At 42.2% G+C, this 14,962-nt stretch overlaps 1 protein-coding gene across 2 annotated transcripts in view; it reads right to left on the bottom strand.

The window, feature by feature from the left end:
• Positions 1-14,962, bottom strand: part of UBE2F (ubiquitin conjugating enzyme E2 F (putative)) — a 272,936-nt gene that overhangs the window by 12,454 nt on the left and 245,520 nt on the right. For both annotated transcript variants that reach the window (XM_069733384.1, XM_069733385.1), the window contains exons 8-9: positions 12,269-12,301; positions 7,446-7,508 (exon numbers count right to left, since the gene is read on the bottom strand). In XM_069733384.1, the coding sequence (XP_069589485.1) occupies positions 7,446-7,508; positions 12,269-12,301 (96 nt within the window). The remainder of the gene's footprint in view (positions 1-7,445; positions 7,509-12,268; positions 12,302-14,962) is intronic.

Raw genomic sequence — 14,962 nt, forward strand, 5'->3', positions numbered from 1 at the left:
GTGGGTGCGGTAATGACTTTGCTCTAGTTTGTGGCTCTGGCGTGTGTCCAGCGTCACACAGATAGGCATATACAGACTCTGCTGCTTGCAAACCAACACTGACACACCCAACCCTTATCTGAAAGTGTAAGGCTGCCGTCACACACTCAGTATTTGGTCAGTATTTTACATCAGTATTTGTAAGCCAAAACCAGGTGTGGAACAGTCAGAGGAAAAGTATAATAGAAACATATGCACCACTTCTGCATTTATCACCCACTCCTGGTTTTGGCTGAGAAATACTGATGTAAAATACTGACCAAATACTGCTAGTGTGACGGCAGCCTAAATGGGAATCGTGGATATGGGCCACTACCAAGATCCGGACTGGAGGGAGAGATCCATCCCACTACCTTACTACAGATCTCTCCAAAAATAAAAGACCCTTGTCAGGTTTTCCTAAATCGGATTAGGTCAAATTGCTTGACCCCGTCCACACGCCATTTTAATTTGTGTTGTAATCACACCTGTGGCTGTAACAACACAAGAGGGTTCAGCATGTTTCTATGCACACTGTGGGGGACACATAACGACCCCGTATATTATTTCCCTCACTGCCTCATAGCTTTTAGATCTATGGATGTATGGAGAGAGAAGATTTCTGAGAAGAGTAAATTAATACAAGTAATACAATAGAGCTTTAATAAAGATTTAAAGGGAATCTGTGGCCACATTTGACCTATCTAAACTATTACCATGGGCATACAGGATATAGAAATACTTAAAAAGTCCTACCTGTGTGTCTCATATCAGATAGCTTGTTGCGGAGAAATCATATTTTATCACTTTATATAAATTACCTGTTTCAGGCTCTGGGGAAGATGGTGCCTGGAAGATAACTCTGCCTTCAGAGCTTATTATACATGAAGGGGAGTTACCAGTGAGAGAAGTAACCAACACAGAACAGGAGAAATTAAATTTGTCTTCTTAAAAACACATGTTTTTCTTCTAAGATCTGCTGCATTGCAACCGTCTGTCTGTGAGATGGAAGGTGAAGCAGAGAGGAACCTGCAGATGTGTCAGATATAATCGCACACAGCTCTGCAATGAGAGCAGGAAGTGGCCATCACACATCACACTTGTAATGCCCCCTTCTGTTTAAAACAAGCTCTGGAGGCAGAGTTATCTTCCAGGCACTATCCTTCCCAGATCCTGGAAGAGGTCACTTATGTAAAGTGCTAAAAGATAAGCTCTCAGCAACAACACATCTAATCTTAAGGTACCGTCACACTAAGCGACGATCGCTGCAGCGTCGCTGTTTGGTCGCTGGAGAGCTGTCACACAGACAGCTCTCCAGCGACCAACGATCCCGAGGTCCCCAGTAACCAGGGTAAACATCGGGTTACTAAGCGCAGGGCCGCGCTTAGTAACCCGATGTTTACCCTGGTTACCAGCGTAAACGTTAAAAAAACAAACACTACATGCTTACATTCCGTGTCTGTCCTCCGGCACTCTGCTTTCCTCTGCACTGTCAGCGCCGGTCAGCCGGAAAGCAGAGCGGTGACGTCACCGCTCTGCTTTCTGGCTGGCCGGCGCTGACACAGGATGCAGGAGGAGTGCAGAGAAGCAGAGCGTTGGGGACAGACAGCGGTAGGTAAGTATGTAGTGTTTGTTTTTTTAACCTTTACGCTGGTAACCAGGGTAAACATCGGGTTACTAAGCGTGGCCCTGCGCTTAGTAACCCGATGTTTACCCTGGTTACCAGTGAAGACATCGCTGGATCGGTGTCACACACGTCGATCCAGCGATGTCAGCGGGAAGTCCAGCGACGAAATAAAGTTCTGGACTTTCCTCAGCGACCAACGATCTCCCAGCAGGGGCCTGATCGTTGGCCGCTGTCACACATAACGATTTCCTTAACGATATCGTTGCTACGTCACAAAAAGCAACGATATCGTTAACGATATCGTTATGTGTGACGGTACCTTTAGACATACAGGTAGGAATGTTTTCAGCAGTCTATAACCTGTATGACCATATTAATAGTTTAGATAAGTCAAATATGGTGACAGATTCCCTTTAAATGGTTATTTCACTTACCGATTTCTAAACTCTAATGGCCAGCACTTTGTTAAAAACACTAAAAAAAAATAAAAATTTCTTTTCAAGGCCAGTGCTGCCTCTCCGCTGCTGATCTGGGCTCTGCTTACTAGCTGCAATAGTGATATCAGAACTAAAATGCACATCACCTGGCAGATAATCACTGAGCTCAGAGTCTTTGCCAATGGCATAAGCTGCTGAACTCAGTGGTGTGCTGCAGCGGTGATGGCGGCTATAGTCATGGTGTCACCCATGCTGCAAGTAAACGGAAACCAAAGCAGTAGGGCGAGGCAGTGCTGGACTTGGGGTGAGTGAGGAACATCTGAAATTTTGAACCCATTACTGGCCATTATAGTTCAGAAAACTTAATTAAAAACTTGCATTTTTTCTAGACAGCTTATAAAACAATTAACAGTCAGTTTTTATAATGGACACTTTGGAAAAACCATAATAAATTATGATTATAAGTGACAGAAAGCTACAGCCAATAATATGGATATGAAGACATCAGTTGCATTCAATGTAAGATGATAATTACAGTCAAAATAATCTGTATAAGTTTCTTCCGCCTCAAAAAAATCAATTTTTTTTCTATCTACGGACATGTAAAAGTGCCCTATTTTTATGGACTGTCCTGGAATATCTTGACAGTTGACAAGTCCGAGAGAGACTCAAGACTCCTCTTTCCCTATTTAGCTAATGGTTCCTTTTGACTTTGTGGCATGTAAATTACCTCCAGAGCAAGTCCACATTCCATGTCCTTACCTGCTAAGCATATATTGGCTTCTGCTCCTTACACATAAAAGCACAAAACACAGGGAACAAAAGATACAAGATTTGCTGCAGAAAACCATATGAATATAATGTGTGCACCACCAGAATTATATTCCATCAATGATGTGCACATGGTGACAGAATGGAGAAACCACTGGAGTATCTGACTTTAAGTAGTGGATGTGAACCAATTTTCTAGGACAAACATGAAAGGAGAATAATACAGTCACACTGCATGGTGCTGAAAATGGAATTCGCTGCTTTAGGGCATGACTTTTTCAGGCGGTTTTCAAAAAAAGGTCAAGTCAAATTAAGGCCAGAGAGGTGAATATACACACATGCATTCGATAAATGGCATATGCACAATGGCATTTATTTTATGACACCATTCCACCTGTATTCACAGTTCTCTTACTATACGCTGTTGGTATATGGTGGAAATTGTTTGTACAATCAATACAATAAAAAGACAATACAGCTTAATCTGGTAACCATTACACTGACCAATGGCTACAAAGTCTTGCATGTTGATCAAAAAGGGATCACAAATAGTGGTGAAGAAAGCATGAACACTTTCTAGATGTTATTTTTTTCTACACGTTATTTAACATTGTTCTTTAAGGTTAGATTTATACAGTTTTTTTTAAGTCAAAACCTGAAGTGGACTCAAAAGATATGGGAATGCTGGAAATGACTGGCACTTCCTGCTGAACATTTTTCAGGGACAGGGACGAAGGATTCAAAAATCCGAAACACGCGTCGAGGTGCGCATAGTTTGGATCGGTGGCACCATAAAGGTACAGGCACTCCTCCTATTTAATCCCTCGCTATTGTACTTTTTATCGTTAGCACATAGCACTTTATTTTTGTTTCACTCTTTGTATATTGCACACTGCACTGTTTGCACTAGCATATAGCCTATGGCTTACATCGTGGGTAATATATCTTAACCCCATACCCTATACTTATACACCCCATATATATTTTTTTCACTTGTGTTACACAGTACTTTATATAAAGTTATTTTTAGGAGCCCTGAGATTAACCCTTCCCTATATGGTACACCCCATGCCGATTTCGGTTTTTATATATTGGTGATATATGTATATATATATATATATATATATATATATATATATATATATATATATATATATATATATATATATATATATATATGTGTGTGTCACCCATTATATTGTTTTTATGTTCTCCAACATGTGCACATGAAATTTCTATGTTGTTACCATTTCAATAAAATAAAGTAATACTCTATATAACGTATATCCGTGCCACTAATTTCCTGGTATTTGGTCTATGACTCTGGTGGTTGGTATTTTGTAGTATATTGCCAGCCAGGTTTCTTACAGGTTAAAAAATAAACATATACTCACCTTTCCGAGGGCCCCTTGTAGTCCACGGCAGCTTCCGGTCCCAGGGTTGGTATGAGCGCAGGACCTGTGATGACGTCGTGATCACATGACCGTGACGTCATGGCAGGTCTTTCTAGCGCAGGCCCTGTGATGACGTCGCGGTCACATGACCGTGACGTCATGGCAGGTCCTTCTCCCATACCATCTTTGCCACCGGAACCTGCAACGGAAGATGGCGGCCGGCGCGAGCGACTACGAAGAGCGAGTATAGCAGGTTTTTTTTTTTTAAATTATTTTTAACATTACATTTTTTAGTATTGATGCCGCATAGGCTGCGTCAACAGTAAAAAGTTGGGGACACACAGGGTTAATAGCGGCGGTAACGGAGTGCGTTACCCGCGGCATAACGCGGTCCGTTACCGCCGGCATTAACCCTGTTTTAGCGGTGACCGGAGGGGAGTATGCGGGCGGCAGGCACTGACTGCGGGGAGTAAGGAGCGGCCATTTTCTTCCAGACTGTGCCCGTCGCTGATTGGTCGCGGCAGCCATGACAGGCAGCTGGCGAGACCAATCAAAATGAATAACCGTGACAGAAGGACAGACAGACGGAAGTGACCCTTAGACAAATATATATATGTGTCTCACTGATACCACAGAGTGGTGCAGCAGAGCTGAGAAAGGTAACCCCACCCACACCAGGCTCTGTATATACAATGTCCATAGACAGTGAGCTGCCCATCACAGGAGGGGGCGTGTAGGACCAGGAGGCACATGCTGCTGTGTCCAGCAATGATAAGCTACTGGTGCTAAAACAAGCATTGCAAGCAAACAAAACCTCGGAGCTCATACAGTCTTCAGATTACATAGAAAAACCTGCAGACAGATTCCCTTTAACAAAAGCCGGGAGCAAGGGGGGAAGAAATAACTAAGTTCATAAAAGAAAACGTGAATGTTATGAAAATAAAAAGGTGACACTTTACCACATTTGGTGCTTTTGATCGGCAGTCAGGGAATTAAAATTCTTTGAATCAGCTTGTAATGGGAGTGACCTTATAAAATTATACTGTACAAAAACAAACTTTGTAAAACTCCAAAAGCCATTGACATGACAGAAAATTACATGATTGGCGCTTGTGGACATCTTTATCTTCATTCCCCTTACACACAGCATGAGGTTAGTACAAATAGACATGATCTGTACCCCATGAGCTACGTGTACCACATGTTTGCATACCTCCCAACCGTCCCGGATCACGCGGGACTGTCCTGATTTTGACAGTCAGCCCCGCGATCCCGGGCGGGACATTAGTTGTCCCGCACTGCGTGCCTAGGGCGGGGACAATGCAGGGGGCGGCACCTGAGAAAGGTTTGTGGCTGTTTTTTTTCTTTTTTAATAAAAGCTGGGTCACCTCCCGACCGACCCCACCCCCCGGCCGCCTCCCACCCGCCCCCGGCCGCCTCCCACCCACCCTCCTTGAAGACGATACTCACCCTGCTCCAGCGATGGTCTCGGCTTCTGCAGCGCTCCTGAATGAGCGGTCATGTGGACTGGTACCGCTCATTAAGGTCTATGAATATGCGTATATTCATGGACCTTAATGAGCGGTATCACATGACCGCTTACCCAGGAAGAAGGTGCTGTGACGGGGGTCGGGACAGAGCGAGAGGGATGGCCGCGCGGTGAGGAACAGGTAAGTATGAGGGACGGGGACAGGGTAGGGGAGGATGAAGGAGGACGGTAGCCGTGCCATTCAAGATGGGAGCGCAGGGGGAGGGTGTTGAAATGAGCCAAGCATACAGGAGGAGGGGGGGGGGGGAAATATGAGCCATACATACAGGAGGGGGGGGGGAAATATGAGCCATACATACAGGAGGGGGGGGGGAATATGAGCCATACATACAGGAGGGGGGGGAATATGAGCCATGCATACGGGGGGGGGGAAATATGAGCCATGCATACAGGAGGGGGGGACATGAGCCATGCATATGGGGGGAATATGAGCCATGCATAGGGGGGGAATATGAGCCATGCATACAGGAGGGGGGGATATGAGCCATGCATACAGGAGGGGGGGGAATATGAGCCATGCATACAGGAGGGGGGGAATATGAGCCATACACATGGGGGGGGGGAATTTGAGCCATGCATACGGGGGGGGGGATATGAGCCATGCATACGGGGGGGGGGGGGAATATGAGCCATGCATACGGGGGGGGGGAAATATGAGCCATGCATACGGGGGGGGGGGAATATGAGCCATGCATACAGGGGGGGGGGGGGATATGAGCCATGCATGGGGGAGAATATGAGCCATGCATACAGGAGGGGGGGGGGGGGGAGTATGAGCCATGCATAGGGGGGGGGGAATATGAGCCATGCATACAGGGGGGGGGGGAATATGAGCCATGCATACAGGAGGGGGGGGAATGAGCCATGCATACGGGGGGGGGGGGGAGGGGAAATATGAGCCATGCATACAGGAGGGGGGAGGGATATGAGCCATGCATACAGGGGGGAATATGAGCCATGCATACAGGAGGGGGGTCATTATACAGTATTAAGCATCATGTGGGATCATTATACAGTATGGAGAACTGTGTGTGGCCATTATACAGTATGGAGCATCATGTGCAGCCAGTATACAGTATGGAGCATCATGTGCAGTCATTATACAGTATGGAGCATCATGTGCGGTCATTATACAGTATGGAGCATCATGTGCGGTCATTATACAATATGGAGCATCACGTGTAGTCATTTTACAGTATGGAGCATCAGTGCGGTCATTATACAGTATGGAACGTCACGTGTGGCCATTATACAGTATGGAGCATCATGTGCGGTCATTATACAGTATGGAGCATCATGTGTGGCCATTATACAGTATGGGGCACTTTGTGGCCATATTTTTTTGTTTATAATTATTGTATATGAAACAGTGTGATCAGCAGTGCTAAATGGGTGTGGTTGGGACGTGGATATGGGTGTGACTAATTATGAATGGGTGTGGTCAGAGACGTGGCCTAAAATTTGCAGCGGCGCGCAAACTTTGTCCCTCTTTCCCATCTTCAGAAGTTGGGAGGTATGTGTTTGGTGGAATTTTTTTTTAAAATATACGTTTGTTAATTGTCCAGTCATCAGATGCGTTAGTAAAGTAAAAAGAGGATGAAAATACGGTGAACGGGAAGACCGCGAGATTGCAGGAGCAGGACCCTTACCTTATCTCTCAAATGGTGTTCTGCTGCCTCAATGTTCAAAGGATCATCAAAATTTAATAGATCCTACAGAAATAAAGAAAACATTTCACAAAGAGATTTGACACAAAATAGGGTTTTATATTACTTGTGCTAAGGCACTCTTTCCGATTTTAGCCAAGGCTCCTGCTAAATTGTCAAGCGAGGGTCAGATTTTACATTACAAATTGTTCCCTGCACATGGATATGAAGATATGTCCATTACCACTTGTTTCTGACATGAGATCATAACAACATGCTGCTGCGAGGAACATCATCTCAAACAGACATGAAATGAAGACATAAGAGCTGTGGTTGTAATATACACACAAGACAAGGGAGTGTGGAACTACAGGTGCAGGGCAGGACTATCACTTACAGTGAGCACCATATATTACTATTTTTTTGCAAATGACTCATTAGGGTATGTGCACGCGTTCAGTATCTGCTGCAAATATTTGAGTGTTGCAATGAAAATAAAAAAAGCTGTGATTTTTTAATGCATTTTATCCCCTTTCACTTGTATGGGTGAGAACGCTTCAAAAACGCAGAAAAAAATTGACATGCTGTCTATCTGAAACTGCATCAAATCTGCAAGAAAAAAAAAATATGCAGGCTGTGCGTGAGATTTCAGAAATTGCATTCGCTTTGCTGGTACAGTAAAACGCTTCATTTTTTTCTCACGTCAAAAACATAACGCGTGAACATATCCTAAAAAAGGTCTTCGAACAGTTTCCTGTTAGCAGTTAGGTGACAGCAGCGGCCGGTGATCGCCTACTATGACCACTTGCTGCTGGAATAAAGTTGAAGATTATTTTGAAGATTGCTCGCAATTGTTGTAAAATGTCTTCCCCACCTGAAAGTCTTTTTTAAGCAGTTGGAAAAACCCTGTGCAAGAATTCTTTCAAACAATACCAATAAGAAAAATGGTTTTCTTTTATTGTTATTCTACTACTTCCCCCAATAATAAAATCCCAATTTTCCTCAAGTTGGTCAACTTTGTCTTACTCTGAGTTTGGAATTATTTTGCTGATTTCTAGTTATGGTTTTATCCCATGTATATCTCCTTTATCTGGTCTATAGGAAAAGCAACCAGCTCAATGGACCATTTGTGTTCATATATGTTGGGTATATATGTGTATATATACATACACACAAACTTTTTCACACAGGGCCCTGTAGGTTTGGATTTCCTTTCCCCTTAATAAAGACCTTGATTTAAAAACAGCATTTTGTGTTATCTTTGTCTAACGCTTAAATTTGTTTGTGGATCTGAAACACTTGAAGGGAATCTGTCACCTCTGGGACACTTTTCAGCTATTACTATGGGCATACAGGAAATAGAAATGTTAGTCTAGTCTTACCTGTATGCCTCATAATTGCTGTCTAGATGTGGAGAAATAGACATTTCATTATGTCAATGATTTTTTCCAGGCTTCGGGGTGTGTGGTGCCTGGAAGAAATCCTGCCTCCATTCTTCATTATACTATTTCCCCCCTCCAAAAGCATCACACTGACCTGTGACGTGCAGATGTGGTTCTGGAATCCCGCGCATACACCCTGCACTTGCTAGACAATCTGCACCTCTTCCTTCTCTCTATGGTCAGTGTATTCAGCATTCTTGGGTGCAGGTGCACAAGATCGAACCATAGAAAGAAGGAAGAAGTACAGACAGTCAAAGAAATGCAGGGTGCATGCGCGGGATTCCGGAGCCACAACTGCATGTCATGGGTCAGTGTGATGTCTTTGGAGGGGGTGATAGTATAATGAGAGGACGCAGGATTTCATCCAGGCACCGCACGCCTCGGAGCCTGGAAGAAATTAACATACTGAAATAAAAGTCTATTTCTCCACACCGAGACAGCAACTATGAGGCATACAGGTTAGACTAGACTAACATTTCTATTACCTGTATGCTCATAGTAATAGCTGAAAAGTGTCCCAGGAGCCAGGAGGGCGACAGATTCCCTTTAAGTGTGCAAACATGCAAAAGAATAGGAAATCAAAAAGGGGGCAAACACTTTCCCACATCAGTATATATTTTTTTGTTTTACCGTGTCACTGTGCATAGCATCTGACAGAAAATTATGCTATGTGTTTTTTTTTTTTTTTACATACTGTAGTCAACTAGCATCTACAGTAAACAGTATGGGACAGCATCTGAATTCTCAATGTGGCCATGTGCCACATTAATTAAGGGTATCACAGACATTTATAAAGTGTCCCCCCCCCCCAAAAAAAAAAAAAAAAAAAAAAAAAAGATGTGCGAGTCAATGGTGTGGTTTTTTTTTTTTTTAAACTACACCAAATTTACTGTTGGCACTTGTCTTTTTATGTTACAAAATTTATATCACAGAAAGCTAATAGCCAATTGCATAAACTTAGAAGAGAGGGCTGTAAGATACCCAAAGTTTATCATCCAGCATGAGAAGCTGGGATAAATTGAAATTATGGAAAGTTTAAAAAATAGAAAGGATTAGTAACTCTGCCATTATAATATGTTCTTTAGCAAATAGGTCTAATTCTTAGAGCAGTGAGAAATATTTGCCACAAAGGCATACTACAGAACAATGGTCTATGGGTAAATAAGTGCCGATAATAAAGTTCTTGGGTCAGCGTCCAAAGAGCAAAAAAATTGTTTTTCAAAATTGAGATCCAGTGAGGCCCAGAAAATAGAATATAGCAAAGAGGGGATATCTAAGTATGATGCACTGCTTCAATTATCACAACGTATCCATAGAATAAGTGATGTGATAGGCCATGACTCCAATTCGAATGGAGTTTCCGTCACGTATGTGGAGAAAGAGTTAATGTAATTTTGGACTAGCGGGACATCCCATACCAGCAATCAGGCACACTAAGCAATATGAATGTCTGGTTGAAGCCCCAGAATTACACAAAATAAATAATTTGCCTTCTACTAGAAATAAAAAATGCTATCCTGTCACCTCAACCTGCACACTGAAGTACGGTTCTGGATGAACAAATGATCGTAATACAGACACAGGCAAACACATTTTAGTCCATAGTGTCAGTTATATTTGTCCTACTTGGCCATAAATGTTCAGTGATACACGGTGACAAACGAATCAATGATTTATCTGGGAACATTCTTTGGTGGAAAAAAAACCATTGAAGGCCAAGTCCGTTTCAAACTATGGCAGTCAGATCAATTGGCTTAAACAATTCTTCATTCGTAAGTTTTTACCTGACAAACGATTGGTGTAATTGAAGTTGTTTATTTTCATGAACTTTAAAGAAGTCCCTCCATCAAGGTTTTTATCCTCTTAATATATTGCAGTCATCATATTATATGGCCCTGTGGACTAACAATTGCTCATTTTGTCTTTCTATCTATCAGCTAATTCTTTTATCTCTGCCTTATGCAGCAACAGGAAGTCTTTTGCTCCCGTATGACTCACCCCCTCTTCAATGCTTGACCTAGCTGCTCCTTCCTACTCCCTATAAACTTTTGCAGTGATGACTCATGACTCGTGCAGAGATAACTGACCTTCTGTTTCTACATAGAGCTTAGAAGGATTCAGCTAGTTAGTTTTTCATCACGTGATGTCATAGACCTAATGGAAAGGAGAAGAATGAACTGGGTAGAAAGGCAAAAAGAGCAATTGTAAGTGCACAGGGGTATATAATATGATGACTACAATATATTAAGAGGATACAAATTGTGATGAGAGTGCTTCTTTAATGTGTATGGGGACCTTTAGTCAAGCTTCTAAGGGGCCCTATAGATAGCAGGAGACTGAACAATGGTTTGGTTGATCATCTGGCTGGCATCTAGCTCTGATGACTCCTCCATACATAGGAGCGATCACTCTGGAGAGCGAGATTGTGTTCTCAGCAGACAACATGCTACCAGACTCCTCTGGAGGCTTATCTCACCGAGAACAATAAGATCAGCAGTCCAAAATCAGATCATACATGCCGGGTCCATATCCCCCCTCACATGATCTGTGTATGCAGGCCTTTAGATCTAATTAATGTCTGCCGTGTATCAGTCATCTCCATACAGCTATAAAACATGAGCACATTAATTCATAGCAGGACCATTATTCCATATGCCTTTATATGATGGTGAAGGGAATTATACCAGCCTTTTGAAACTACTTAAAGGGGTTGTCCACTACTAGGACAACCCCTTCTTGATCTAAATGTTTTGCCCCGATAAAATAAAAAAGCCTATATTTCCAGTCCCATGACAACGCCGTTCCAGAGGTGTTGACACTTGCGGTCCCGGGGTGGTTGCTATCACTATAGTTGAGCCAATATTTTGGAATCGGTTGCCGAATCTGAATTTGCCATATTGGTACACTATTTGTGCCGAATTTACGTTTGATAATCGGTTCTGAACACATTCGCTCTTTTCTACTCCCAATGACTCGAATGACGTTCGGCGAATATTATAAAAACAATATTCGCCGCTGATCGTAATCGGAACCGAATTTGAAAAAGTTGCTCAACTCTAGTTATGACACATGAGCCCGGTGCCCAATCAGCGCTGGCGTCACGGTCCCCGACTTCACGTGAACGGAACATGAAGAGGAAGTCAGATCAGCTGCAGCCCGTACAGGTCTATAAAACACCATATACAGACTTCTGTGATTGTTCCTTTAAGTCGATCTCTTAACTATTATTGTCTTTATCACATGGCTTCAGAGCGTTTCCCTTCCTGACCATCTACCTTATCAATAAAAAAAAACACTACTGCATGTGCTGGTCCTTATCTCCATAATTAATATATAAATCAGACGAGTGGGACATTTATCATATTACGGTATATCTGTACTTACTGTAAACAAGGAGTTCAATCCCCATACAACATCCTGCAAAGAAAAAACAAAAAACAAAAAAAAGAGAGATGTCAGCAATAGATTGGCAAACTCGTTTATTTGCAGGTAATATGGTTTACTTATCAGGCGCAGAGCCCTGGGATACAGAAATGTGCATGAGGTAGTGTCGGAGAACATCACGTACTGAAAAGTATCGAGCCATGGAAAAAGCAGTGTTTAAAATACAAATTAAAGCCTGCGTAGACACTGCAGGGAATAATAGATTATTATCGGATTTTACTGTCATAAGGTAGAGGGAAAACGGGTGTTGATCACATGGGGCATCTGAGAATGGAAGACAGCGATAACAGATATGGATCCTGGCAGCAGCGACAGAATGAGATGGCTGCTGTACACAGCGGATTGTCATCCGGCAGGGGAATAAACAACATAGGCTTTGAATACTGCATTTTAAAAAGTGAAGCATGACATCTTAAATGAGCCACCAAATCATTTCAGTAGTGCTGACAACTATGGAAACAGGAGATGTGGCAGTAAGTAAAGCTGGAGTCACAGTCACTGATTATTATGGTTCTATATATATTGTTATATTTGAACCGAGACACAAGCCTCTAAATAACGACTGATTACTTTTAAATTTGTACCTGTCATTTCAAAGTGATTTTTCTGAATCCGCTGTACACATGACAAATAACACTTTCTGGCCCTTATACAGCGGGTGAAATAAGTATTAAACACCTCAACTATTTTCTAAGTAAATATATTTCCAAAGCTGCTATTGGCATGAAATTCTCACCAGATGTCGGTAACCAGCCATCCAATCCACGCAGGCAAAGAAATCAAACCACAGATGTCCATAAATTAAGTGTAATAATGAAAGGGGAAAAAAGTATTGAACACACGAAGAGAGGAGCAAAAAAGCCATGGAAAGTCATGACACCAACTGAAATCTATCAAAAATTAGAACGCAATCCTGCCACTTAGTGAAAAATAATATCAGATGGTTCAACTGATATAAATTAGGTGTCTCATTGCCAAGATGTCACACAAGAAACATGTCATGATGGATAAAACCAGTGAGCTGTCTCAAGACCCTGACAACCTTATTGTTGCAAAACATACTGATGGCATCGGTCACTACTAATAAATACTACTACTGAAGGTTCTAGTGAGCACTGTTGGGGCCATAAACCAGATGAGGAAAGAACATCATTTCACCATAAACCGTCCACTACCAGGTGCTCCCCGTGAGATTTCAGACAGAGGAGTGAAAAGAATTATCATACGGGTTTTCCAAGAGCCAAGAACATCCTGTGGCGAAATACAGAAAAACCTGGAATCAGTAGGTATATTTATTTAAAAGAAAACTATAAGTAATGCTCTCAACCTCCATTGCCTGTATGCATGCTCACTACGCAACACTGCATTGCTGAACAAAAAGCATGTTCAAGGGAGTTTAAAGTTTGCTCAACAACATTTAGTCAAGCCTGTGAAATAGTGGGGGAATATAGTCTGGTCAGATGAGACCAAAATTGAACTATTTGGATGCCATAATACACATGCTTGGAGGCCAAAAGGCAATGCATATCACCCAAAAATCACTATGCTAACAATACCTATTTCACCTGCAGTATGACTGCAGTTTCACCAACTTTCCTCTCTACAGGCTCCATCTCTAATTTTTAGTTTTTGTTTAGCTAGTGGATGAAGACTAGGTGCTATAATGTCTCCCAGATACAGTATACTAAGAAAAAAATATATTCTTGCTCTCCTGTCTTTGTTTGCACAAATTAAGAAAAAGCAAAGAAGCAGCATAGAGAACTTCAAGCAGCAGAAACTGAGCAGTGTAGATGTGATTTCAGACAGGTGTGCGATAAAACATATAATAAGCACCAACAAAACTTTGTACAACTTTCTTTCATTCAGTTTTTCACTCTCCCTTCATGGGTTATTGTTTATTAACTGGTTAATGCCCTACTACATACATATTTTCATCATAGATCATTAGACCTAATATGAAGACCGCTGAGGAGCTGAGCTGGCTTCATACACAACAGATACCTGCTGGGTTTAATACATGGCATCTGCTTGCAGCTACAGTAACCAGAACATGCTCTGATCACTTTACTATAACCACTTAAAGGGGTTGTCCCAAGAACAAAGCACATTTTAATTAATAGATCTTAGAATTAAAAATAAGTTCCACTATTGGATGTGTTAAAAAAAATGTTCTGAGACAATCTTATAAATGTGCCTCTGTGTAATGAATGTTCCTGCATGGTATGATATACCACAGCTCCTGGGCAGGAGACGAAGCAAAACAGGGTACAGACACTACAGCATGGGTTTGCAGCTGATTCTTTCTCAAGAAAAAACAAGTTTTTTAAACAGGCAGGGAAATGTTTTTCCAGAAACCAGCAGATGTGATCCCATTCTGTCCTGTCTGTATACTCTCTTTTGTATGAACTCCTAGCCAGGAGCTGTGGTATGATCAGACCATGTTCCTGCGTGGTCAGACACAGCCATTACACAGTACACAGCAGGGGCACATTTATAAGATTATCATAGCAGAAGAAAAAAAATTCCAACACAAATTGTGAAACTTATTTTTATTCCAAGATCTATTGTTTAATCTCTGACAGCAGCATTTAAAATGGGTTATTGCCGATGCGTATGCATACCAGCTCCCATTGG

This window comes from Ranitomeya imitator, chromosome 7 (genome assembly GCF_032444005.1).
Source record: "Ranitomeya imitator isolate aRanImi1 chromosome 7, aRanImi1.pri, whole genome shotgun sequence".
In the NCBI taxonomy this organism is placed as follows: Eukaryota; Metazoa; Chordata; class Amphibia; order Anura; family Dendrobatidae; genus Ranitomeya; species Ranitomeya imitator.